This window comes from Durio zibethinus, chromosome 26 (assembly GCF_047325235.1).
Source record: "Durio zibethinus cultivar Kanyao isolate XHJ-2024 chromosome 26, ASM4732523v1, whole genome shotgun sequence".
Classification (NCBI taxonomy): domain Eukaryota; kingdom Viridiplantae; phylum Streptophyta; class Magnoliopsida; order Malvales; family Malvaceae; genus Durio; species Durio zibethinus.
Genome location: NC_143187.1, coordinates 3,097,079 through 3,123,701, shown reverse-complemented (window position 1 = coordinate 3,123,701; position 26,623 = coordinate 3,097,079). Strand labels below are relative to the sequence as shown.

The 26,623-nt window shown below is 31.8% G+C and overlaps 2 protein-coding genes and 1 pseudogene across 2 annotated transcripts; 1 reads left to right on the top strand and 2 right to left on the bottom strand.

Annotated features, from left to right (window-relative positions):
• Positions 1-174: 174 nt before the first annotated feature.
• On the bottom strand, positions 175-790 carry LOC149511130 (thionin-like protein 2). The gene is made up of 2 exons (XM_089754903.1): positions 485-790; positions 175-386 (listed from the first exon to the last, which is right to left on the bottom strand). The coding sequence occupies exons 1-2, from the start codon at positions 783-785 to the stop codon at positions 325-327; spliced, it is 363 nt and encodes a 120-aa protein (XP_089611029.1). The 5' UTR covers positions 786-790; the 3' UTR covers positions 175-324.
• A 19,847-nt stretch (positions 791-20,637) lies between these two features.
• On the bottom strand, positions 20,638-21,478 carry LOC149511129 (uncharacterized). Its single transcript, XM_089755780.1, has 2 exons — positions 21,065-21,478; positions 20,638-20,936 (listed from the first exon to the last, which is right to left on the bottom strand). Exons 1-2 carry the CDS (start codon positions 21,345-21,347, stop codon positions 20,872-20,874), a joined length of 348 nt encoding a protein of 115 aa, XP_089611906.1. The 5' UTR covers positions 21,348-21,478; the 3' UTR covers positions 20,638-20,871.
• A 2,601-nt stretch (positions 21,479-24,079) lies between these two features.
• On the top strand, positions 24,080-25,195 carry LOC111274125 (large ribosomal subunit protein uL2x pseudogene; annotated as a pseudogene).
• The last annotated feature ends 1,428 nt before the right edge of the window (positions 25,196-26,623 follow it).

Genomic DNA, 26,623 nt, shown 5'->3' with positions numbered 1-26,623 from the left:
AATACAAAATAAATACGGTAAATGACAATCTCAAATTTTTTAAGATATTTTACTGAACTTATTCAATTGCATACATATATACATACAAACATACATACATATATATATATATATCCCAACCAAATATTTTACATTCATATTAACCAAAATATTTAAGAAGCGTCATTAATTCATTCCCACATTGAGAGAATGAGTAGCAGCAGTTAAGGATTTTGACATACATGCAGTCATTATTTTAAATACATTAATTGGGATTAAATCCCAAATCACTGAACAGGCCATGTTCTTTATTCATTCATGAAGGATCTCTTATATGGGAATTGATCAGTTCTTCTTGGCGCATGTTGCTGAGCAAGATTCCATACAGCTTCCAACTTTCTTTGCAGCTATGGAATTAATAAAAACAAAAAAAGCAAAACAAAACCTTGAGTTTGTTGATCTTGTCTCTGTATGTTTCCAAAAGTAGAGAGGAAAAAGAAATTACCAGGATTTTCTTTGGTGCTGAAACTTGAGCACAAGGCGGTAGAACAACCAAGGTTGCAGAAGTATTGGGTGTCTTTGACACCGCCCGCAGTAGATTTGGAGAGACAGTTCTTAATGCAATCGATAGAGCAAGAGCCAGCTGTTGTTCCAGGTAGAAGAACGCATGGGACAAAGCAGGCCCCAAAGCAGATTGCTGCAACGCCAATGGGGACCACAATTCCACCTTGAGCTCTGGATTGCTCTACTAGAGTGCTCATCACCAAATAGACCATCAAGATCAGTGAGACTCCTCTTTTCTCCATTTTCCTTTCCTTTCCTTTTTCTTTTGTTTGCAGCAAGACTTAGAAGATTGATATATATATATATATATATATATATATATATATATATATAGAAAGAAATTTGAGAGAGGTTTATATAGATTTTAAATGGTAACTACATTGTGCTCGACTTCATTTATGCTTACAAATGAAAATCAAGTTAAGTTGGCAATATTAAAGAAATCCATAACACTTAAACAAGACTATAATCACCGATAAGCCCACCAATGGATCAAAGTGGCATTACATACATTATATTAACTTAAATAAACCCCGTTAATGATGTTAATTTGTGAATTGTGAATAATTGAGTTTTCTTTTTTGGCCATCAATTGAGTTTATTTTAATTTAATAAATGAAAGAAAAAAATGTAGGCAACTCATTGCCCTTTTGTTCCACTTTATTTGACGTTTTTTTTTTATTACATTGAATTAATATATTAGTGTTTTGTCTTCATTAAGAAATGAATTTGTGTTTTTTTAATTTTATATGATGCATCATGTAGTTGTGTTTTATTTCGACAATAATACATGCCAATTCTGGTGGACAATGATACATGCCACAAAATAAGATTAGAATATATATTTTAATATACTAATGGGCTTAATTATGCTCGTATGTATGCTGGTGGGGTTTTGTCAATTTTTACTGAATCCTCTTTCACTTCTAATTTCAAGTGAACATATAATGGGCAAATACTATTGATTCTGATTTTTAAAATTCAAAATAAAAATGTATTAATTATCCGTAATTCTTATCAATATAAAAATATAAAATATATTTTTTAATTTTATTAAATTATATACATAATTATTATTAAAATTTTAAATTTTATAATATATATATTTTGTATCATATTTATATAATATTATCATATGTAATTTAGCAATGTCAAAGATTCATTAATTGCCCTAAAATAGATATATATGAACTAAACTGTTCAGTAGCCCAAAGCACAAAAACAGACGGTTTTGTATCAACCAATAAAAATTTTGACTGCCAATTATCCAAAATATCCCGATTAACTAATCTTAAAAACATCAATTAATTGCCCATAGAAATTCAATTAAACACACTTGCCACAATATTGTGCTTTGATTTTGTAAATGTCTTACTAAGAATGCTTTGGGATGACATAATCTTTAGGCATTGATTGAAATATTGTACTAGTAAAATACAAAATAAAATAAAATAAAATAAGTGTGAAATTTCAAACAAAATATGTCACACGAAATACAATTAATAACTTTTTAATAATAATAATAATAATAATAATAATAATAATTGTCTTAAATGTGCTTGTTTGTATCACGGGGATTTTGTCAAATTTTACTTAATGCTCTCTCAGTTACTCCAAGTGGGACATATTGGATATACGCTATCCTATTCAAATTTTTAAAGATTTTATATTTAAATATGCCTTTAATTTTTTGCTAAAAATGATATAAATCATTAAAAATCTCCGTACAAACCAGAAAAACAAACGTGCAAGAAAAAAGAAACAGAGATTTTAGATTTCAAAGTGATCTAAACCAGGCTTGAGGATCAAAACATAGCATACAAAAGCAACTGCAACCAAGGCATATGCCAAAATGCCAACTCTAAACTATCTTACGGATTTGGCAATATATATATATATATATATATATTAAGATGCGAACCGTGACACCTGACGGGCTACCAGTAACCCGTAGAACTACCCATCCACAGTGTTGACATCAATTTTGTCCCAAAAAAAAATAAAAATAATATTACAAAATACGAAAAAATAAATAAAACAAAAAGAAGAAGAACAGCAGAAAAAAAAAAATCAAGGATGGCAGTGGTGCCATCCCCGGCACCACTGCCACCAGGCTCACCACCCATCCCATACCCTGTTCATTCTATCCTACTATCAAAAAATACAGAAGAAATAAAGACGCATGGGGCTCGTGTGTACACCCCATGCCGAGCCCCATGCCTTTCCCCCCAAATATGCACGGTTGGAGCTCTATAAATAGAGCTCCTAGCCAAAAAAAAAAAAGAGAGATAGAAAAGGAGTAACGCTACAAAAATAAACTGCCAAAACACACAAAAAAAAAAAAACAGAAACCACAGTCCTCGTCGAATCAACGAAGAACCCAACGCCAGGAAGGTACCTGCAACAAAAAAAGAAAGGTTATTAGTTTGAGTATTTTTTATAAAAAAATAAAAGAAGAAGAACAGAAAACTTAAAACCCCGATCTACGTCGATTGAGGCCGTTTTCGATGAAGAGGTGATCAGATCTAGAAAGACCGCGTCGAAAGGAACTTCCTGGTCACTTTTGAAGTTTTCGACCACCGAAAACGGCGGACCAGGCGGCGGTCGTCACGGTGCACCAGAGCCCGGACGGCAAGGGTGCCAGACCTCTGCCCAGAGCCTTTCTTTTTTTTTTTTCTCAGAAACAAAAAAAAATGAACTGAAACAAAAAAAAGGCTGCTTTCATAAAGAAATCATAAAAGTAAAACGACGTCATTTTGAGCATAAGGCCAAAACGACGCCATTTCAAGCATAAGAGGATCCGTGCGTAGACCGAACCTGACTCGAGATCCGTGCAAACCGACCCACCAACTCGCCTCAGCCACCCTCCAGTCAGTTCGGACAAACCGCCAGTGAATCGATCCGAACCTCTGGATCGCCTGAGCCGCTTATTGAACCGAATCGGTCAGACCGGTCTAGACCAGCGTTGATCGGACCGTTGACCGATCCGGTTCAGGTAAAAAAAATTTTTTTTTTTGAATTTTATAAATTTTTTATATATATTATTATTATAATTGTTATTTTAGGTATTTTTACATATTTATGCATGATAAGTTCTTAAATTTGTTATGATAGATTTTTAATTGTTTTAATAATAATAAAATTGAAAACAAGTAATAATTAAAAATACATATTAAAAATGCTAAAAAAAATTATTATTATTTTTCTTGCCTAGATGTTAGAGGGAATAAAAAATATTTTTCTAAAGAAATAATTTTGCCTAGATGTTGGGGAATTATTATTAATAAATTTTCATAAAAAATAAATATAAGAAAATTTTAAATTATTTTTTAAAAATCATTAAAATCGAACTTGCTTCGAAAATCCGCCTAGATGTTGGAGATTTTTAGAGATTGTCGTATTTTTTTAAAAACGAAACCTTAAACACTAATTTTTAATTTTCAAAATCTTAGGTTTCTAAAACCCCTAAAGTCCAAAACCTGCTAAAATCCAAACCCCTAAAAATCTAAAATCTCTTAAATCCGAACCCCTAAAATTCTAAACGCCTAAAATCTAAACCCCAAAATTCAAAATCCCTAAAATCCAAACCCTTAAATCAAAACTCTAAACCCCAAAACCCAAATCCTAAAATCTCCAAACTCTAAAATCAAAACCCTAAACCTTCCATATCCTAAAATTCAAGCCTTAAAACCCTCTAAACCTTAAAACCAAATATTCAAAACCTCTACTCAAGCTCTTACTCAAAACCTCCTAAAAATCCTAGATGATGGGGTATTTAGGAAATTTTACTTCGTTAAGTCTTTTCACATGATTTCTTAATTCGCATTAATAATAAGATTATTAAATAAAAATTATAATAGTAAATTGGGATCTTAAATATAAACAGTCGCACCTAAGCTTTGCCTAGATGTTGGAGAGTTGGGGTGGTCTCATTATACTTAAGAACCCAACTTTAAAATTGCATCTCATTCCACATAACATTCATTGGCATACATCCGTCAGCGTGTTACCATTGGTAATTATTTGCATTATTCTGTCTTTAATTTTCATTTACTATTTGATGATAAAATATTTTATAATAAAAAAAAGAATAATACTTTTAAAAAAAATTATGATATTATAAAATAAAATAAAAATAATATTCCGAAAGAAATAATTCTTGGTACTCTGCCTCGATATTGGAGAGTCACTAACAATTATTTTCTATAAAGATTGTTATTTCTTTTTAAGGATTATTATATAAAATCTTAAGCGAAAAAAGCTATTTTAAATTCTGCCTAGATGTTGGAGAATTTTAAGATAATTCTTTAACTTAAAGATTTTCTCAATATTTCTAAATAAAAATTTTTATCAAAATTTTATTTTTCCAAATGAAAGGAATTAGTGTTAAATTTCAAATTGAAACCATTTTTATCCAACACCGAAAATAGCGCGTAATTAAATGGTACTAATTTTTGGGCATTGTGGGGGTGCTAATCCTTCCCCATACGTAATCGACTCCCAAACCCAACATGTTTTTTCACAGATCGAAATTTATCTTTTTGGTAAACTTTAAACTCGTTTTTATAGTTTTATTAAGAAGATAAACTTTTGGGTGGCCAATCACTCCCTAACAAAGATTGGTGGTGACTTCATTTTATTTTTCTCGATTTTAAAAACTCAATTTATGTCTAACGGTCCCAAAATCGTTACGACAGCTTGGCGACTCCACTGGAAACTTTTGAAAGTCAGGCCAAATTTTAGTTATACGCTATTAATAGCTGTTGGATTTAATTAGTGTTATTTGATATTTAATTTAATTCTCTTTATTTTAATTTGTCAAAATATACATACAAGTTAATAAATAAAATAAATTGCTTGTTAGCTATTACTTTATTTTGATTTTGTGTTTATGATTTATTCATGTTATTTTGATTAATACATTACTTTGCACACACTTTGCATATTTATTCGCATACATGAGCTCTAGACCCGAGCTCTTTCCCTTTTAGGAGGAAGTGAAGTAGCTACGCTCTCGTGAGGTGATAACCTCCGCATTTGCTAGTGAAACACTTCCACTCAGATTGAACCCTTTTCGTTAGTAACCTATAATGGGTGAGGATTGGAGAACCTTACTAGTCTATATAGACAATGATGTGAGGAATAGTCTGGGAGCCATTAGATGCATAAACCTTAACCCAGCATATCGTAAGCCATATGAATCTTGCCGATCTTTTTATAGAAATAACCAAAAATGGATGATAAAAGAAAAGCATTTTCTTAAAAATATATATATATATATAAATTTTCTCTTTACTTGTGGTTCATTCATTTGGTAATTGTTCAAATTTTACAATTTCATAAAGTATTTTAGAATAAAGTGATTTTTTTTTAAAGATTATCCAACAGGCCAACAAAAAAAAGGGGTTTTCAAAAAATTAAAGATTTTTCTTAAATTCTTTGTTTATTGGCCCAATAAAAAAAATCAATTTTCATGTCCTAGTTATTTTGTTTTTCCCTCTAAATTTTTTTTTTTTATTTTGTTTCATCTTTTGCATTTCATACATCATAAAAAATAATACATGTATCCCATTCCATATGCATCATAAAAGGTAGTGTTAGTTTCACTAGGTTGGCATAATACAAGCATTGTATTCCATGTAAAAATATAACATGCACTTGATAGGTTCATGCATTCCATACAAGTATGCTGTATTAGTCATAGGAATACATCTCATCATTCATGTAAACATGTTATTGCATTTCATGCATATAAATTCATGAATTGTGGGGTCATATGGAACAAACGTTGCATTTCATATCCCACTATCCCTGCAATATAATATTCCTTACATACACAGTCATGGTTGATAAAAATTTTCATTTGGGTCATTTGTACATATAAAAATTCATTGTCATAGGCATATACACATTTCATGACATTATTTAGCCATCATATTCATGTATTCATACTTCGTGTGTCATTATTTTTGTGATATTCATTCAATAAGGGTAGTAATCTAGAATTTTTTGTCTAAGTCCTGGAATAAGTTGTCTGTCATGATGGGAATTAGAGTCACAAAAATGGGAGATCAATTGGAAGCAAGGATTAGTGCTTTGGAGTTGAATCAAGAGAAATTATGGCTTGAGCTTCGAGAGATGAAATGATAAATGGCTCAATTAATAGAAATGGTTAAAAGTAGTGGTATGGTTGAGTTAGTTGCTCCTCAAAGACCGTTGTCACTTCTGTCAAGTCAAGGTCAATTGGCTCTCATTAGTTCTAGCACTCTGCCAGAGCATGCTAAAGCATTGGGTGATTTGAACAATGATCAAGGTTTGGGCAAACTTAAAAGAGAAATGCGTGAACTGGCCATGCAAATGACTAAGCTCAAAAGTTTGATTTTCAAAAATAAGCCAGCTGGCTTCAAACAACCTTCATATCCCGAGTCTAAACTCGCACCCAAATCCTTATTATGACCATTTTCAACCTCATTTCCAAGTACCTAAGATTAGGCCCTCAATTTTCATGCAACCACCAAGAATTTCACACCTGAACCCATGTCCACCATCTCATATTTCATAATTACCTGTTTAGCGTGCTATACCGTCACTACCTTTTGAACCCAATCTTTAACCCAAAGTTTCTCAATTCACTTCAAGACTTTTTTAGCAAAGCAAACTAACCATAGGATAGAAAAACTTTGGTAACACCAAAGAAAAAATTTCTGTTGATTTGATACCCATGTCCTACACAGAGTTGTACCTATTACTTTTAAAAAATTATCTCATTGCCCCTATCCCTGGTAAACCTCGCAAACCACCTTTCCCTAAATGGTATAACCCTAATGCTCAATGTGAATACCATTTTGGTGTTGTGGGCCATTCTTTGGAAGACTGCACAGCTTTGAAACATAGGGTGTAGGGATTGATAAAAGTTGGATATCTGAGTTTTGATGCCAAAATGAAGCCAGCTATTCACGAGAACCTTTCTTTGATCCATGTCGAAATTGTAGGTAGTGCTGCAGGCAATAGTAAGGTTAGTCAGGATGATGAATAAAAAGCTTTTTTAAGCAAAGAGTTATCATCTCTAGTAATCATAGTCAACTATTTTTCAGGAGAGACAAAAGGAAGTTGGAATAGGTTTGGCACTTTTTGGCCCCAGCCCTGGAATAGTTCATGATTTGTAAACTTGATGCTTTTGGAAATGAATAGAAACTTCTTTTAACCTAGATTTTCTATGAATTGATGCATCTATTTATTTTATTGGCGTGTCTAAAAGAGTATAAGAAAGAATGATGGTTGTAAGTATATTTTCACCAAACTTTTCAGATAGAAGGGATATATCTAGATGACCCATTTTGAATATAGGATGGAATTCAAGTTTCCCCTCACCAAAATAACAAAATTTGACTTGCATGTTATGCATCATTTGCTTGAATTCATTACTTTTCATACCAGCTAAAGACAAGAAATGATAATTGTAAATATACTTTCGTCAAACCTTCGAAGCAATTTTTTTATATACAATAGAATTCATGCCATGCATTTCTGACTTCTGATGATTAGTAAAAGGTTCAAGGATAGTTATCCTAGGAAAAGAGGTCAGTTGAGTCTGCACACTTATAGCACTCGAGTCAATACCAGAATCATGAAAAATAAAGATGCCAGTCGAATGGATATAGTAGAAAAAACCCAAGGAGAGATCAGTGAAATAGTTACGGGAATGCAGCAAAACTTGAACAGAAAACTGACAGAATTAAAACAGATGATAGTGGAATTGACAAAAGGAAAAGAAGTTGTTTAGATGTACAGGACAATAGAGGAAACAACTGTCGAGACACCATTATATCCATTTGGGTTCACATATGTTCAAGATCCCCATGTGTCACAAGCACCTCCAATAACTGATCAACCTTATATTGGCCATTTTGCCAAGTTACCATCAGTTCAGACAAATATCAATCCTGGGCATACTCCTCACGACTTCATTACTATGACTAATATAGATGATCATAAAAAATTGAAGAAATTGAAGAAGGTGCCAGATCCATTAGAAGATATAATGATGAAAGATAAGTATGATCTGTTAGAAGAGAGATTGAAAGCAATTGAAAGCCATGATATGTACAAGAATGTTGGCGCCAGTGAACTTAGTCTAGTACTTGATCTTGTTATTCCATTAAAATTCAAAGCCCCAGGTTTCGAGAAGTATGATGGAATGAAATGCCCTTTAACACACATTACCATGTACTGTCGAAAGATGATAGGCTACACTTATGGTGATAAATTATTGATCCATTACTTTTAAGATAGTCTTACTGGACCTACAGTAAGATGGTATGCTCAGTTAGACCGAATTAAGGTTTGTTCTTGGAATGAATTGGCTAGGACATTTCTAGCACAATACAAGCATGTTGAAGATATGGTGCGAGGTAAGTTATCCTTACAGAACATGAAGAAAAGATAAACTGAAACATTCAAAGAATATGCACATAGATGGAGAGACGTAGCAGTTCAAGTACAACCACCCTTGTCAGAGAAAGAAATTAGTGTTCTATTTATCAATTCTTTGGACACTTCCTATTATGAAAGAATGATTGGGAGTATCTCCAAAAACTTTTCGGACATGATAATTTTTGGTGAAATTATAAAAAATGCAATCAAGAGTGGTAGGATTAAGTTAAAAGATGCGACAGATGTTGAAGAGAAAAGTACATCAGAACAAAATAAAAAAAAAGTGCAAGTAGTCTCAATATAGGGGCATATACCTAATAGCTTTATCCCGTACAATCCTTATCTTGCTTATCAACCTCATCACCTTATCATAAGCCATATTTCTCAAAACCCATATCTTTGCCAACCAAGTCAGCATTTAAGCTTTCTAGCAAACTTTCATCCTCAAGTGGTCATTCATGATCTTGTTCTTACATTTGAATCCACCACCCGACCAACAAAGAATCGAAAAAGACAAAGGAATAATCAAGAAAAATTACCCATCCCTATTTTTCACCTTTTGTCTTTGCTAATAAAAGGTCGATATCTCACTCCTGTGCCTTTGAAAACAAACACCAAATCCATCAGTAAGGAGTTACAATCCTAATGACAAGTGTGATTACCATATGGGGGCAATTGGCCACTCAACTGAAAAATACAGACAGTTGAAAGAAAAAGTTAAAGATCTTATCAAGAATGGTATTCTGACTCTAGAGGTAATAGAACAATGAAAGTTGTTGACTCCATTTAATTGTCAGATGTGAGAAGTTGAGATGAAGATGGAGGTGTCAAGTTTTGAAAATCAAGATAGGATGATTTTTTTTTTACTATGTATGTAGGACATGTGGATTGTGTCTCTAGGAGTTATTTAACTTATTTTGAAAGAATTGAATACTTTGGATCTTTTTCATGAAATTTTCTCTTTATACATTTGTTTGGATAAAAGTCCCACATAAGTAACTTTCAAAAAAAAAAGAGAAAAAAAGTTTTATTTTGTAATAAAGATGGAAGGATTCTTAAAGGAAATGGTGATTACTGTTAGGAAAAAGCTGATCAAATACCTCCACACCTTTTCAAATACTTTCATGTTCTTAATCACTTAAATGATTGGACTCATCAACCATAACCTTTCAAGGAATGTGAGTTTGAGTTCAAACCTTAAAGGGTCGATAATCTTTTCCTAGGTAAAGAACAAAAGAGATTAATTTTGAAAGTTTGTTTTGAATTTAAAAAATTAGATATTCTTTCAAATTTTTCCATTGATAGTCCAATGTGTGTCAAAATTTTGCTATGACCATAGATACAAAAGCACTTGAGCCTTTTTCTTAAATAACCTTTGTTCTATGTCTTAAGGCATATTGAGAAAAAAAAAAAAGAATCCCTTTATGCCTAAGACAATTTATTTCATACCTTTATACCTTTTCTCTTCTTTTCACCAAGAAAATGCCAAAAATATTTTAGAGCCCAAAGAGCCTTTTTGAACTATGCGATCGATCCTATACGACTTAATCATCGTTAGAACCTTGAGTAAAAAAAGATGGGGCATCAAAAATAAAATAAAAAAAATAAAAAAAAGAGAAAAAAATAAACAAAAGGGACATATTCAATGATTTGCTCTTCTAGCCAAGTGATCATGTTTGAAATGAAGAATGACCATCTTTCTCTATCCTTCTCGTATATAAAAAAGTTATCCATTTGCTAGCCATTTGAGCCTATTAAATTTTTTGTTCCAAAATAAACCCTAGCCAAGGATCATTTTCAACATTAAGGGGACAAAATTAAGATACAAAAGTATCATATAATTGAAAGCATCTAACATGCCCTTCGAATGTGAAAGTCTAGGATAAAAAGTGAACAATGCTTCAATTGAAATCTCAAGATTCAGGAAAGTGAACAGCTAAAGATAAAGTTGGGTATTTCCAAGAAAGAGTAAAGAAACTTTGGAGATAAGAATCTTAGGCTTTAATCAGAATTCAAAAAATAAAAAAAAATAAAAAAAGAGAAAATATGTACCTTGAAAATGAAAATTCAAGGCAAAAGAAAAAGGGTGAGTAAAGTTGCTAAAATTAAAGCCAAATGTTTCAAAAAAAAAAGGGTCAAAAGAAGAAAGTCAGAGAATGCTCATCAGGATCCTTGGCCTAATCACCTTGAATAACATATTTTGAGCCTACCTATCCTTTCTTTCAAAACCCTTAACCTCAGCCTACATTACACACCCTGAAAAGCCCATTTTGATCAAATGTGGATACTTGGATTGAAAAGCAACATCCTTGAATTTGTATATACTTGTTGAATTCTTCATTGATAAAAAAAAAAATAGCTCTAAGGTGAAAACCCTAAAAGGGTAGTTTAGAGCTAAAGTCATTTTTGAGGCCTCATAATGAATTTCATAGTTCCAAGGTTCTATCCGAAATAAAAGGTCCCGATACAAAGCCTCTTGAAGGACTAGTACCCATTAAAGACCTTCCTTAAAAAAAAAATGGCCAACCTTATCTTATTCTCAAATCTTGTTTGAAAAGTAATGGCTAGTTTTGACTCACATTGGAGTGTCACGTTTTCAATAAAAAAAGATGTTTTAAAAATTATCTTTTTTTACGAGCCCAAGATGAAATCCTTGCAACCATTGTCGAGCCTTTTCATGAGATATGCCCACTAGTAAAAAGAGTTGAATTGTCAATTACCCTTCCATCCATAAGCTTTCCAAATAGTGATCACCGACTTCTAAGAGATTCAAAAGTCTTGAGTTCTAAATTTTTCATTAATTATGAAAATACTTTATGTGGGGTAATTTTTTATCACTTTTGAAAATTTTCAAGATTATTGAAGCATTTTGTACATAATACTGAGATCATTTTTTGGGTGAAAATGAAACAATGAAAATTTAAATAGAAATTTTTCAAAAAAAAAAGAGAGGGCAAGAAAAGTCTTTGCATTTGCATCGCTTGCATCTGTATCACAAGAAAGACATTCGTATTTGCATCACTTGCATTGGCATTTGTATAAGACATTTGCATTCACACCATAAGAAGAATTTGCATCATAGCATTTGTATTTTAAGAAAAGGTATTTGTAAGGGCATCTACATGAAAAGGACATTGTCATTTACATTGTGAAAAAGTCAAATGTATCAAGCATTTGCATTCTTACGTTGGCATTGACATTTGCATCGACATTTCCATTAGCATCATTTGATAAGAATAGACATTTGTATCATGTTTGCATTTATCAACTTTGTAAGAATTAAAAACCAAAAAAAAAGGGGCATGTTTTTAAAGTTTTAAAGTCTCTGTTTAAAAAGAACCGTTTTTAATCAAGATTTGAAAGCCTTTGTTTAAGAGGAATCAATTTCAATCAAGATTTCAAAGCCTCTGTTTAGAGGGAACCTTCCTCAAAGAAAGACTTTTAGAGTATCAAAAATCTCTGATCAGGCAAAAGCCATGTTTAAAAAGATTTTCAAGTTTTTAAAGTTTCATTGCCTCTGATTATGAGGAGTATTCAAAGATTTTGAGATTTGTAAGACCTTCGGGCATAATTTCTAAAAGCCTCTGTGCATGACTTTCAAGATTAAAAGATTTTTAAATTTTAAAGTTTCATTGCCTCTGATTATGAGGAGCATTCAAAGATTTTGAGATTTGTAAGACTTCCAGGCATAATCTCTAATACCTTAGGGCATAATTTCGATTCGCAGTATTGTCCCAATCAATTTTTTCTTTTTGACTTACGGTGTTATCTCAGTCAATTCTATAAGACCTTCGGGCATGATTTCTAAGACCTCTGGACATAAATTCGATTCGTGGTGTTATCCCGATCGATTCTTTATCTTTTGACTTTTGGTGTTATCCCAGTCGATTCTGTAAGACTTTCGGGCATGATTTTGTAAGACCTCCATGCATGATTTCGAAGACCTCCGGGCATAAATTCGATTCGCGGTGTTATCTCGATCGATTCTTTATCTTTTGACTTACGGTGTTATCCCAATCGATTCTAAAACTTTCGGGCATGATTCTGTAAGACCTCCGGGCATGATTTCTAAAACCTTCGGGTATAATTTCGATTTACGATGCTGTCCCGATCGATTTTTTATTTTTAACTTACGGTGTTATCCCAGTCATTTCTGTAAGACCTTCGGACATGATTTCTAAGACCTCCGGGCAATTCTGTAAGACCTCCGGGCATAATTTTGATTCGCGGTGTTATCCCGATCAATTTCTTATCTTTTGACTTGTGATGTTATCCCAGTCGATTCTGTAAGACCTCCGGGTATGATTTTTAAGACCTTTAGGCATAAATTCAATTCGCACTATTATCTCGATCGATTCATTATTTTTTAACTTGCGGTGTCATCCCAATTGTTTTATTTAAAAAAAAAATCCACGATCTGTTTTCGGACAAAATTGTTGTCTTTGTCTTTGCCCTATTCCTAATTCTCAGTAATATGCAAAAAGGGGCAGTTGTTGACATCAATTTTGTCCTAAAAAAAATAAAAATAATAATATAAAATACAAAACAAAAAGAAAAAGAACAGCAAAAAATAAAAAAAAATCGAGGATGGCAGTGGTGCCATCCCCGGTACCACTGCCACTAGGCCCACCACCCATCCCATACCCTGTTTATCCCATACCCTGTTTATCCCATACCCTGTTCATCTTACCCTACTACCAGAAAATACAGAAGAAATAAAGAGGCATGGGGCTCGTGCTTACACCTCATGCTAAGCTCTATGCCTTTCCCCCAAATATGCATGGTTGGAGCTCTATAAATAGAGCTCTTAGCCAAAACATAAAAAAAAAAAAGAGATAGAATGGGAGTAACGCTGCAAAAATAAACTACCAAAACACACTAAAAAAAATAAAACAGAAACCACAATCCTCGTCGAATCGACGAAGAACCCAGCGCTAGGAAGGTACCTACAACAAAAAAAGAAAGGTTATTAGTTTGAGTATTTTTTATAAAAAAAAAAAGAGAAAAAGAACAGAAAACTTAGAACTCCGATCTACGTCGATCGAGATCATTTTCGATGAAGAGAAGATCAGATCTGAAAAGATCGCGTCGAAAGGAACCTTCTGGTCACTTTTGAAGTTTTCGACCACCGGCGACGACGGACTAGGCGGCGGCCGGCGTGGTGCTCCGACGCCCGGACGGTGAGGGCACCAGACCTCTGCCCAGAGCTCTTCTTTCCTTTTTTTTTCCTCAGAAACAAAAAAATGTACTGAAACAAAAAAAAGGGTTACTTTTATAAAAAAGGTATAAAAGTAAAATGACGTCATTTTGAACATAGGGCCAAAACGACGTCGTTTCAAGCATAAGAGGATCCGCGCGTGGATCGAACCTGATTCGAGATTCGCACAAACCGACCCGCCAACCCGTCTGAGCCACCCTCTAGTCGGTTCGGACGAACCGCAAGTGAACCGGTCCGAACCTCTGGATCGCCCAAGTCACTTATTGAACCGAACCGGTCAGACTGATCCAGACCAGCGTTGATCGGACCGTTGACCGATCCGGTTCAGGTAAAAAAAATTTTTATTTTTATTTTTTGAATTTTCTAAATTTTTTATATATATTATTATTTTTGTTATTTTAGGTATTTTTACATATTTATGCATGATAAGTTCTTAAATTTGTTATGATAGATTTTTAATTGTTTTAATAATAATAAAATTGAAAACAAGTAATAATTAAAAATACATATTAAAAATGCTAAAAAAATTATTATTTTTCTGGCCTAGATGTTAGAGGGAATAAAAAATATTTTTTTAAAGAAATAATTTTGCTTAGATGTTGGGAAATTATTATTAATAAATTTTTATAAAAAATAAATATAAGAAAATTTTAAATTAATTTTTAAAAATCATTAAAATCGAACTTGCTTCGAAAATTCGCCTAGATGTTGGAGATTTTTAGAGATGTTCGTATTTTCTTAAAAACGAAACCTTAAACACTAATTTTTAATTTTCAAAATCCTAGGTTTCTAAAACCCCTAAAATCCAAAACCTACTAAAATCCAAACCCCTAAAAATCTAAAATCTCTTAAATCCGAACCCTTAAAATTCGAAACGCCTAAAATCCAAAGTCCCTAAAATCCAAACCCTTAAATCAAAACTCCAAACCCTAAAACCCAAATCCTAAAATCTCCAAACTTTAAAATCAAAACCCTAAACCTTCCATATCCTAAAATTCAAGCCTTAAAACCCTCTAAACCTTAAAATCAAATATTCAAAACCTCTACTCAAGCCTTTACTCAAAACCTCCTAAAAATCCTAGATGATGGGGTATTTAGGAAATTTTACTTCGTTAAGTCTTTTCACACGATTTCTTAATTCGCATTAATAATAAGACTATTAAATAAAAAGTATAATAGTAATGGGATCTTAAATATAAACAGTCGCACCTAAGCTTTGCCTAGATGTTGGAGAGTTGGGGTGGTCTCATTATACTTAAGAACCCAACTTTAAAATTGCATCTCATTCCACATAACATTCATTGGCATACATCCGTCAGTGTGTTACCATTGGTAATTATTTGCATTATTCTGTCTTTAATTTTCATTTACTATTTGATGATAAAATATTTTATAATAAAAAAAGAATAATACTTTTAAAAAAATTGTGATATTATAAAATAAAATAAAAATAATATTTCGAAAGAAATAATTCTTGGTACTTTGTCTCGATGTTGGAGAGTCACTAACATTTATTTTTTATAAAGATTGTTATTTCTTTTTAAGGATTATTGTGTAAAATTTTAAGCGAAAAGAGCTATTTTAAATTCTGCCTAGATGTTGGAGAATTTTAAGATAATTCTTTAACTTAAAGATTTTCTCAATATTTCTAAATAAAAATTTTTAGCAAAATTTTATTTTTCCAAATGAAAGGAATTAGTGTTAAATTTCAAATTGAAACCATTTTTATCCAACGCCGAAAATAATGCGTAATTAAATGGTACCAATTTTTGGGTGTTGTGGGAGTGCTAATCCTTCCCCATACGTAATCGACTCTCGAACCCAACATGTTTTTTCGCAGATCGAAATTTATTATTTTGATAAACTTTAAACTTGTTTTTATAGTTTTATTAAGAAGATAAACTTTTGGGTGATCAATCACACCTTAACAAAGATTAGTGGCGACTCCATTTTATTTTTCTCGATTTTAAAAACTCAATTTACGTCTGACGGTCCCAAAAACGTTACGACACACAGGAGAACATAAAACCATGCACATTACGTGACGTAGCCTGGAAGCGGTGTCTGGTAACCATGCGTTTTGAATGCCCCATTTTCTCCAACTTGCTACTATCTTTTTCCCATGATTTAGTCACCATGCTTTTGTTTATAGCACGCTATGAAATTCTTACAGAACTTTATGCATGATTAATGACAAGCAAATTTAAATTTGGGAACATGAGTCTGACCCTCCAAATAACAATTCATCAGTGGAAAGCAGACAAATCATTAGTCTTTGGTGGCATAGAGTCATATTTATTACATAAACAGAAGTTATAGCCCCAATATTTTTACATTCAGATTAACCCGAATATTTGACAGGCTTTATTCATTCATTCCTTCACAGAGGAAGTAAGGAGCAGCAGCTGTTAACATAATTTTGACAGTGTCATTATTTTAAATACATTAATTGGGATTAACTCAAATATATTCAATAGGGCTTTATTCATTCACGAACGATCTCTTATCTGGTAATTGATCAGTTGTTTCCGGCGCATTTCTTTGAGCAATCATCCAAACACCATCCAACTTTCTCCTCCGCTAAGGAATTTAAACCAAATGATTAAAAAAATGAGTTTATTCTTGTGTCTACTTAAAAGGGGGAGAGAAAATAAATAGTTACCAGGATTTTCTTTGGTGCTGATATCTGAGCACAATGCAGTAGCACAACCAAGCCTGCAGAAGGCTTGGTGTCTTGGATAGTGCTCACAGTAGAATCGGAGGGAAGGATACAGTCCTTGAAGCAGTTGACAGCGCAAAATCTAGCTTCGTATTGAATGGCGCACGGAATGAAACAATTCACGTAGGACAAGGCTATAGGACCTAGTTGAGCTATGGACTGCCCAGCTAGAATCCCAAATACCAAACAAACCATAAAGACCGACTATGCTCCTCTTTCCTCCATTTTTCTTTGCTTTCCTTTTCCTTTTGTTTGCAAAAAGAAAGTATATGGATGGAAATCTTGGTGGCTCTAATTTCTATTGTACGAGAGACGTTTATATAGATTTTAACTGGTTGGCATTGCATGTGCTCCACTACGGTTATGCTTACAAATGAAATTTGGTAAGCTCACAATATATCAATGGAGCATGAGATATAATGATATTTCATGAAAATTTACAAAAGTAATAAGAAAAATTTTTTAAGAATTAAGAAAAAGAGTAAAATATTAACAAGTGAATAGTAAAAAAGATATAAATTTAGTTTTACTTATTTTATTTATCTAACAAGTAAAAAGAATATTATATATTTCATATTCTTCATTGTTTACAAATGATATTATACTTAAACAATCATAATATTTCATAGTTCAACTATTTTAAACAATAAAATTTTACTTTAACATCCTAGTAAAAATGATAGGGGTGAATGTTAATTATAATTTGAGTTAGCTGGATTGAAATTCGTATCATTAAATTCGAACAAAATAGTATGTTTCTATGTCAATATAATGATTGATGACATGTTGTGGTCTTATTTTTCAAGACTTTTTAGAGAAATAATTATTTTTCTGTTCGACTAAGTATCTTCCAAAAGTTTCATTGTTTTAACTTCAATATTTTATTTATTTAATGATAAATGTATATACCATATATTTTATTTATTTAATGATAAATGTTTATAAGGTATAAAAGTAGAGTCAAATTGGGCTGTGGCATATTTTCAACTCTACTCTCTTTTTTTCCTCTAATCATATATCTATTTTCTTTCTCTTCTTTTTCCTCTCTTATTCCATTTTTCTTCAATTACCATATTGATTTAAGTATCGAAACATATATCATATATCATTTTTGGTATCTTTAACCTTTTCCTTTAAAACATGTCACGTTTAATATCTTATTCAACTTTCGGCCAACTTTTCAACCATAAAATCATAAATTAGATCAATAATTTAGAAGAAAAAAAGATCCAAATGGCATTTCATTGCTTTATTAATTTCTTTTGTTTTTTTATACCTTGTGAAAAAATTTTAACAATTAGTTAAATCATAAATCTTAATTTTTGATCAAACCATATACCAACTTTTGATTTATTGATTTTTAATTATAATATAGTTAATTTTTTTTTATGTAGTTTTATCTAATTAATCCAAAATTTTTAATGCAAGAAAAAAATATTGGATTAATTGCTGAAGCACTGTACCATGCTAGAGTCATTCAAGAAAATTGAACTTGTCAGGGTGAGTATTTTTTGAATGCCATAAAAAGGTATATATTCGGCATGCGCTGGCCCTATCAGTCCCCTGTAAATTCTTTTTTTTTGTTAACAAAAAAAAAAGGTTTTATTAAGAAAAAAGGAGAGTCAAGTTCCCAACGAACGGGAAATCCCAGTGCAAACCATATAAACAAAGTAAAAGAAAATGGAAACATAGAGTCCCAATCCAAAAAGACATCAACAGCCACTAGCAAATTTTTACATTTAATTTTGAGGGGAACAATTACTATTATATTAAAATTTAATTTTTTATTAATTTATCCTATTATATTAGTAATATAAATATATATTTATATGTATACAAGACATGTACTAATAAAACTTATAAATATATATTTATATGTATACAAGACATGTACTAATAAAACTTATAAAATTATAAATTTTATCAATTCATAAATAAAAATACAAAGAAACATAATATATCAAATAAATAATTTTGTTTAAAATAAATAAACCCTAAGGAACAAAACACAGCATACACAAGCAACTGCAACCAAAGCAAATCCGATGATGCCCAAACTCTAAACGACTAGATTTCCCTATCACGCCATCTCAAGCACGAGAAAAGCAGAGCACAACAACATCTGCAACCAATTTTCAAAGCATCGGCATCAACATGAAAGAATAACAAATTTATTATTATCACCATCGGTTTATTAACAAATTGACTTATTAGCTACATAAATCGTTATCTCCAATTCAGTTTTGAACAAGAAAACAACAAACTTTTGTAGGAAAATAATGACTAACGTGATTTTTTCAACGGAATTATCTGACAATATTGATGAAAGCAGAAACCATAAGAAAAATACTAGCGACAAAACATCGTCAGTAATACACCAAAATCATCGGTTATTCACGCCGGAATTTGATCCAATCTAATTTCCATTAGAAAATTCGCCAACCAATTTTTCAAAGAAATTTTTAATAATCTAAAAATATTTTTAAGATGAAATTCCTTCAATAATACAGTTGATTTGTTTTCACTACATGAAATTCGTTGAAAAAAAAAAGATTTCTCACGAAAATTTTGTAAAAAAAATTTGTAATCACTTTTTACAAAATTTTTGAAAAAAATTAAAAATTAAAAATATACTGGAAACTACATTACCAACAGATTTGTTGATATTATTAACGAAACCACAAGCCATATGTGGCAAGTTACTACACTAATTACCACTATCTGGGAAGGAACCAGAGTAAAATATTACAATTTTACACTAAATTTTGACCATTGATATTTCTTTAATCCAATGGTCCGGAATCAATGGTCCCGAGATAGTCAACTAATCGCCCACATTAATGAAAGTCAATTATACCTACCTGGCAATCCTCTCTCTCATGATCTTACTCTTTTCCCATTTTTACTCTTTCCATAATTCTCGCTTTTTTTTTTTTTTTTTCAACAATCACGTAATTTTTTAATAGAGTGCTAAAATTAAAATTCCAATTCCGTGAAAAAATAATTATTCCTTTTTATTCCTCTATCTCACATGTGCTTATGATAAAAAATTTTCATTTGTTCTTCATATTCTCCATGTTGATATGAATGCAATCCATCCACTTAAAACAGACCATTTGTCCCGCCTTTTCCCTCTTATTAACATGGGATTGGAGTTATTGATTAATTACTACAAAGCCCAAGATTATTTTCTAACAATTTTTTTCACGGTAATTTATGCACTTTTTAAAAAGTTCTTAAAATGTGAATTGGGGCAATTTTATGGAAGCAATCATGAATTACTGTTATGGCCAATCTTCCGGATTTTTGTTTCTTCTGTTTTCCTAGATGATGAAGAAAATGAAAATAGTTTTAAACAAAATAAGGAAAAATAAAATATGTGCAATGATCTTCGAAAATAAAGTAGAGAACCAGGGCACGGGTAAGGAGGAGAGAGATTGGCTCCACAAAATAGAAAAATAAAATAAAATAAAATGGTAATGAATTTGTTTAAATAGTAATTTATAGTAGACATTATATTGAACTAAAATCGATTGTTTTAAATTGATATAAAAATATGTTCAATGCTTTAGCCTTGATTGATTGAGAAATGTTGAGAGCCATAAAAGATGAAAAATGTACTAAGAAATATATATATATATTAATTAATTAATTAATTAATTAATTAATGTTCTCTATTATTCATTAAACGAAACCAAAAGCAAAGGAAAATCAAACAATCATATACTTGAAAGTTAAAATTACGATTGCATAAATAAAAGAGTACGTTTCTCTTTTTTGGTGCAATGGAAAAACAATTATACAACTCCAATCCAACAATATAATTAAAACTTTATTTTCAACCCAAACACTTGAGCTGTCTAGGTGACTCAATAACATTTTACTTCATTCTGGGTACTTTTAGTTCCACTTATTTACTGTTCAACGGTGATAAAAAAAAAAAAGAAGAAAAGAGCGCCTAGTTGTTCTTCTGCTTGCAAGTGTCATAGCAGGAACCAACAAAGTTTTCGACTTTCTCAGCATCTGCAAAATCAGAAAGAGAAAAAAAACCCATAAAAATATTGTTTGAAGGAAATTAAATGGAGAAAAGAATTGCTATAATTCTTAGATTTAAAAATGTAGGGTATAAAGATAGATTTTAGTGTTTTTACCAGTAGGATTGTGAGCATTGACCATGGAGGTTGCACAATCGCTTGTACAATTATAGACAACTTCTGAGGGATTAAGTTCGCAGCCTACCATGCAGAGACCAACACAAAGTGCAATGCGGGCAGGAATGAGGCGAATCACGCACTTGACAAGACACATTTTAGCACAGAGTTTTTTCGAGGTAGCTGGATGAACATCTGCTAACTCACCTCGCCCATAAGTTAGAACAACCATCATCAACACCATCATGTTCACCATCATTCTCTTTGAACCAATCCCCTCCATCACTCCACTCAATACTCTCTGTCTCAGAGTCTCCTTCACTCTTGATTTTGCTAATGTTTTTGTTTGCTGTAAGTCTGTTGAAGGCTTGAACAGAGTACATATTTATAGGGTTGAAGCAATTTATTTGCAGGACTAAATGGTGAAATAGTGAGTTAATAGGAGTAATTTTTTTTTTTTTTTTGGTAATGCAGTCCCATTTCATAGAAGGTAATTATAATTTTCATTTGCAGGATTAAATGATGAAATACTGAGGTAATAGGACTACATCCACATGGCACATCCAGGAATTAACTGATTTTGGATAGGATTTTTACCACTTAGGCAAAACAAATAAAATTTAGTTTTAATTGGATTAAAAGGAGTATTGATGGGTTTATGTTTGAGTTTGGGTTAACATTACATGATTCAAAAATTTATGTTGCAAATTGTACATATATTTTTTTTGAAATATTAATTTATACATTTTTTGAAAATTAAAATGTCAAATGTATAATTAACTCTACACCGCATTGTTAAAAGAAATTAATGAATGAGAATCTAATCCCAAGAGCCAAATATAAAGAAGTTACTGTCGAATCATAAGAAGACAAAATCATTCACTTGTAAATCCAAATAGTTTAAATAAATAAATAAATAATAAATATTTCTTTTCTTTATTTGGTAAGGGTTTAGGGACATTCTATATTTGAGAAACAGCCAGACATGTATTACATACAATACTATATTCAGAACATAATATGAGGCAGTAAAATTATATTAGGCATGCAGCCAGGTTGCTTTCCTTTCTAGCAAATACATACATATATACATATACATATATATATATGTATATGTATATATGTTGTAGACATTTGATTTTATTCAAATTCAAAAATGGGCCTCGGTTTCATTTCTGTAGATATTGAGCCCAAAATTCATGTCAACTAGGCTTAAAATCCAAATTTTACCTTTAGCCCAAAATCCAGATAAAGGACCAAACTTTGACTAATAATAATAATAATAATAATAATAATTAATTAATTAATTAATTAAAAAAAGGAGAGCCCGTGGCTGTGGGTGCCGTGCACCGCACTGGCACCCACGAGCCCCCTCTGACTTTAGCCTTTCACACTAGGAGCATCACTAGGCTCACCCTTCCTTTTCAACAACGGCAGGTAGGGCAAAGTCTCCAAAAAACATGGTTTAAGCTAAAATGAAAAAAAGGACAAAAAATAAACAGAAGTCACATCAGGCATCGCTGCCCTGCCAGCGACACGTTGAACACCCCAAAAATCATAGAAATCTTGGATTTCGTCATTCTTCCCAGCTCTATAAATTTAGAGCTTAAGCACCACGACAAAGAAGGAAAAAAGAGGGATAACCTCCATTAAAAAAAAAAAAACAAAAAAAGAAACCTTTACTAAAAAAACCATTTCCCTAACCTGCCAAAAAAAAAAAAAAAAACCCAAAATCCAAATTCTGTGGAGTGGGGAACCAACCCCAGAAAAAGAAACAAATAAAAAAAAAAACCAAAGAAAAGAGGGATGTGGTCGAAAGTTTACAGGCTGATTTAGGAGTTTCTAGGTGATTTCAAGGAAAAAGAAAGTTAGAACGAGAATCGAGAGTTTGAAAGGAGTTTGTGGGTGGCTTTGGAAGTTTTCTGGCAACCGACATGGCGACCAATGACTAGTTACAGCAACGGACCACGGCAGCTACGAGCCATTTTCCTGGGGATAGCCCAGAGTTTTTTGGTTGAGCTTGAAGTTTTTTTTTTTAAAAGGAAGGCTGAAATGGTTTGATAAAAAACGTTGGGTTTTTATAGTTAAAAAAAAAGGTTAGAATCGAAACGATGCCATTTTGGGAATAGGACGATCATCGCGAACCCGAGACCCAACTTGAAGATTAGCGCGACCTAACTCGAAGATGCTGCAGCTGACCAGCATTGACCAATCTGACTGAACCGACGTCGAACTAGTTTGAATTGCAAAAAAGGGTTCTAGACCGGCAGACCGACCTTGAACTATACCGCACTGTTGATACAGTTGTCTGATTAAGTTTAATATTATTTTTAATTTTTAATATTATTTTTAATATTATTATTATTTATGTATTTTTAAAATTTTAAATTTGTTAAAATAAATATTTATTTTATTTATATTTTAATAATAATAATAAAAGTGAAAACAAAAAATAAGCGAAGATAAACAATGAATTCTTGATAATTTAGTTAAAAAATTAAAATAAAGCTCATAAAATAATATAATAAATAGCACCTAAAGAAAATAATACTAACAATAATTAAAAAAATGAAATTGATTTCTAAATTTTTGATATTTTTAAATTTGAAAATTAAAAAAAAAGTAACCAAAAATAAATAAAAATAATGAAAAAATATAAAAAAAGAAATTTTTATTTGAAAATAAGATTTTAAAGTATTCAGAGTAATAATATTTTAATAATTTTTAAGTGAGAAGATTATTTTTTTAAATATTATCAACGTATTAAAATATTTATAAAATTTTTTTAATATAATAAAAATATTTTTTATTAAACAAAAATAAAAATTAACTAAACAATTATTAAATAAAATAAAAATTAATTTTAAAAATAATAAAAATGATGAAAAATAAATTTTTTGTCCGATTATGGAGATTTAAGGTATTAAGAATAGTAATGCTTTAAAAATTGAAATTTTTTTTTTAATATTATTAATGTATTAGATTATTTATAAAAAATTTTCCTTCAACCCCCATTTCACTGCTCGCTGCCATCGGCCGCCTACGAGAGAGAGGTCTCCTCATAGCCGCACAAACTTTCACCGAATGGGTCGTGTCATCCGAGCTCAACGTAAGGGTGTTGGTTCCGTCTTCAAGGCCCACACCCACCACCGCAAGGGTCCCGCCCGTTTTCGCAGTCTCGACTTCGACGAACGAAATGGTTACCTAAAAGGTGTGCTCACCGAAGTCATCCACGACCCGGGCCGTGGCGCGCCCTTAGCCCGCGTGGTCTTCCGTCACCCTTTCCGTTACAAGAAGTAGAAGGAACTGTTCGTTGCTGCCGAGGGTATGTACACTGGACAGTTTGTGTACTGTGGTAAGAAGGCTACTCTTATGGTCGAAAATGTGTTGCCTCTTAGATCTATCCCTGAAGGAGCTGTCGTTTGCAACGTCGAACATCACGTTGGTGATCGTGGTGTTTTCGCTAGGTCTTCTGGTGATTATGCTATTGTTATCAGTCACAACCCTGATAACGACACAACTAGGATCAAGCTTCCATCTGGTGCCAAGAAGATTGTTCCAAGCGGCTGTCGTGCCATGGTTGGCCAGGTTGCAGGAGGTGGTAGGACCGAGAAACCTCTTCTTAAGGCTGGCAATGCTTACCACAAGTTTAAGGTGAAGAGGAACTGCTGGCCTAAGGTGCGTGGTGTGGCTATGAACTCAGGTGAGCATCTCCAGAGGAGTCGCCAAACTGTCATAACGGTTTTGGGACTGTCAGACGTAAAACGATTTTTAAAATCGAGAGAAATAAAAAGAGTCACCGCCAATCTTTGTTAGGGTGTGATTGACTACCCAAAAGGTTATCCTTTTAATAAAACTATAAAAATGGATATAAAATTTATCAAAAAGATAAATTTCAGTCTATGAAAAATCAGGTTGGGTTCAGGAGTTGGTTACACGTGGGGAAGGATTAGCACCCCCACAACGCCCATAAATTGGTACCATTTAATTACGCTCTATTTTCGGTGTTGGATAAAAATAGTTTTAATTTGAAATTTAACACTAATTCCCTTCACTTGAAAAAAAATAAAATTTTGCTAAAATATTTATTTAGAACTATTGAGAAAATCTTTTAAGTTAAAGAATTATCTTAAAATTCTCCATCGCCTAGGCAGAATTTAAAATAATTCTTTTCGCCTAAGATTTAATACAATAATCCTTAAAATGAAATAACAATCTTTATAGAAAATAATTGTTAGTGACTTTCCAACATCTAGGTAGAGTACTAAGAATTATTTAATTCGGAATGTTATTTTTGTTTTATTTTATAATATCACTAAAAGATTTTTTTTCTTTTTTTTTTTAAAGTATTATCCTTTTTTTTTGTTTTTTACTATAAAATATTTTATCATCGAACAGCAAATTAAAGAGAGAATAATGCAATCAATTATCGATAATAATATGTCAACGTATGTATGCTAATGAATGTCATTTACAATGAAATGCAATTTAAGAGTTGGATTCTTAAGTATAATGAGACCACCTCGACTCTCCAACATCTAAGCAGAGCTTAGGTGTGACTGTTTATATTTAAGATCCCAATTTTATTATACTTTATTTATTAATCTTATTATTAATGTGAATTAAGAACTCGTGTGAAAAGACTTAACGAAGTAAAATTTCTTAAATACCCTATCATCTAGGAGGCATTCGGGAATAAATTGTTTCGAATAAAATTTTCATACGTATCCTTAGGATTTTTAGGACTTTGGATTTTAAGAGGTTTTGAATCTTAAGAAATTTTGGATTTTTAGGGGTTTTAAAACTTAAAATTTTGAAAATTAAAAAAAAAGTGTTTAGGGTTTAAGTAAAACACGAATATCTCTAAAAATTTCCATCATCTAGGTGGACTTTCGGAGCAAGTTCAATTTTTTTTTATAATTTTTGAAAGCTAATTAAAAATTTCTTATGTTTTTTTTTAATGAAAATTTATTCATAATAATTCTCCAACATCTAAGCGAAATTATTTGTTTGAAAAAATATTTTTTTATTCCTTCCAACATCTAGGTAGGAAAAATAAAACGCTTATTCCATTATTACTATTATTATTTAAACATTTTTAATATATTTTTTAGTTATTACTTTTTATTGTTTTCATTTTATTATTAATAATAATAATTAGATATTTATCCTAATAAATTTAAACATTTATCATGCATAAATATAAAATAACAAAAATAATAATATATAAAAAAAATTAAAAAAATTTTTTTTACCTGAATCGGACGGGTCAATGATCCGGTCAACGTTGATCTAGGCGGTTTGATCGGTTCGGAGGTTGGATCGATAGTTCGGGCGATCTGACCGAATTGGCAGTTCAGGCGACCAGCGGTTCAGACCGATTCACTGGCGGTTCGTCTAAACCGGTTCAAGGCTGGCTGAAACGGGTCGTTGGGTCGGGTTATGGGGATCTCGGATCTGGTTCGATCCACGTGTGGATCCTCTACATTTGAAACGGCGTCGTTTTGGTCCTATGCTCAAAACGACGTCGTTTTGGTCCTATGCTCAAAACGACGTCGT

What these genes read in the sequence shown, in the direction of transcription:
- LOC149511130 (XM_089754903.1), bottom strand. Translation starts at nt 785, where the DNA reads ATGGAGAAAAGAGGAGTCTCACTGATCTTGATGGTCTATTTGGTGATG. An exon ending in CAGCACCAAAGAAAATCCTG is followed by an intron (nt 387 to 484) that starts GTAATTTCTTTT and finishes TTAATTCCATAG; the next exon opens with CTGCAAAGAAAGTTGGAAGC.
- LOC149511129 (XM_089755780.1), bottom strand. Translation starts at nt 21,347, where the DNA reads ATGGAGGGGATTGGTTCAAAGAGAATGATGGTGAACATGATGGTGTTG. An exon ending in CAATGCTCACAATCCTACTG is followed by an intron (nt 20,937 to 21,064) that starts GTAAAAACACTA and finishes CTGATTTTGCAG; the next exon opens with ATGCTGAGAAAGTCGAAAAC.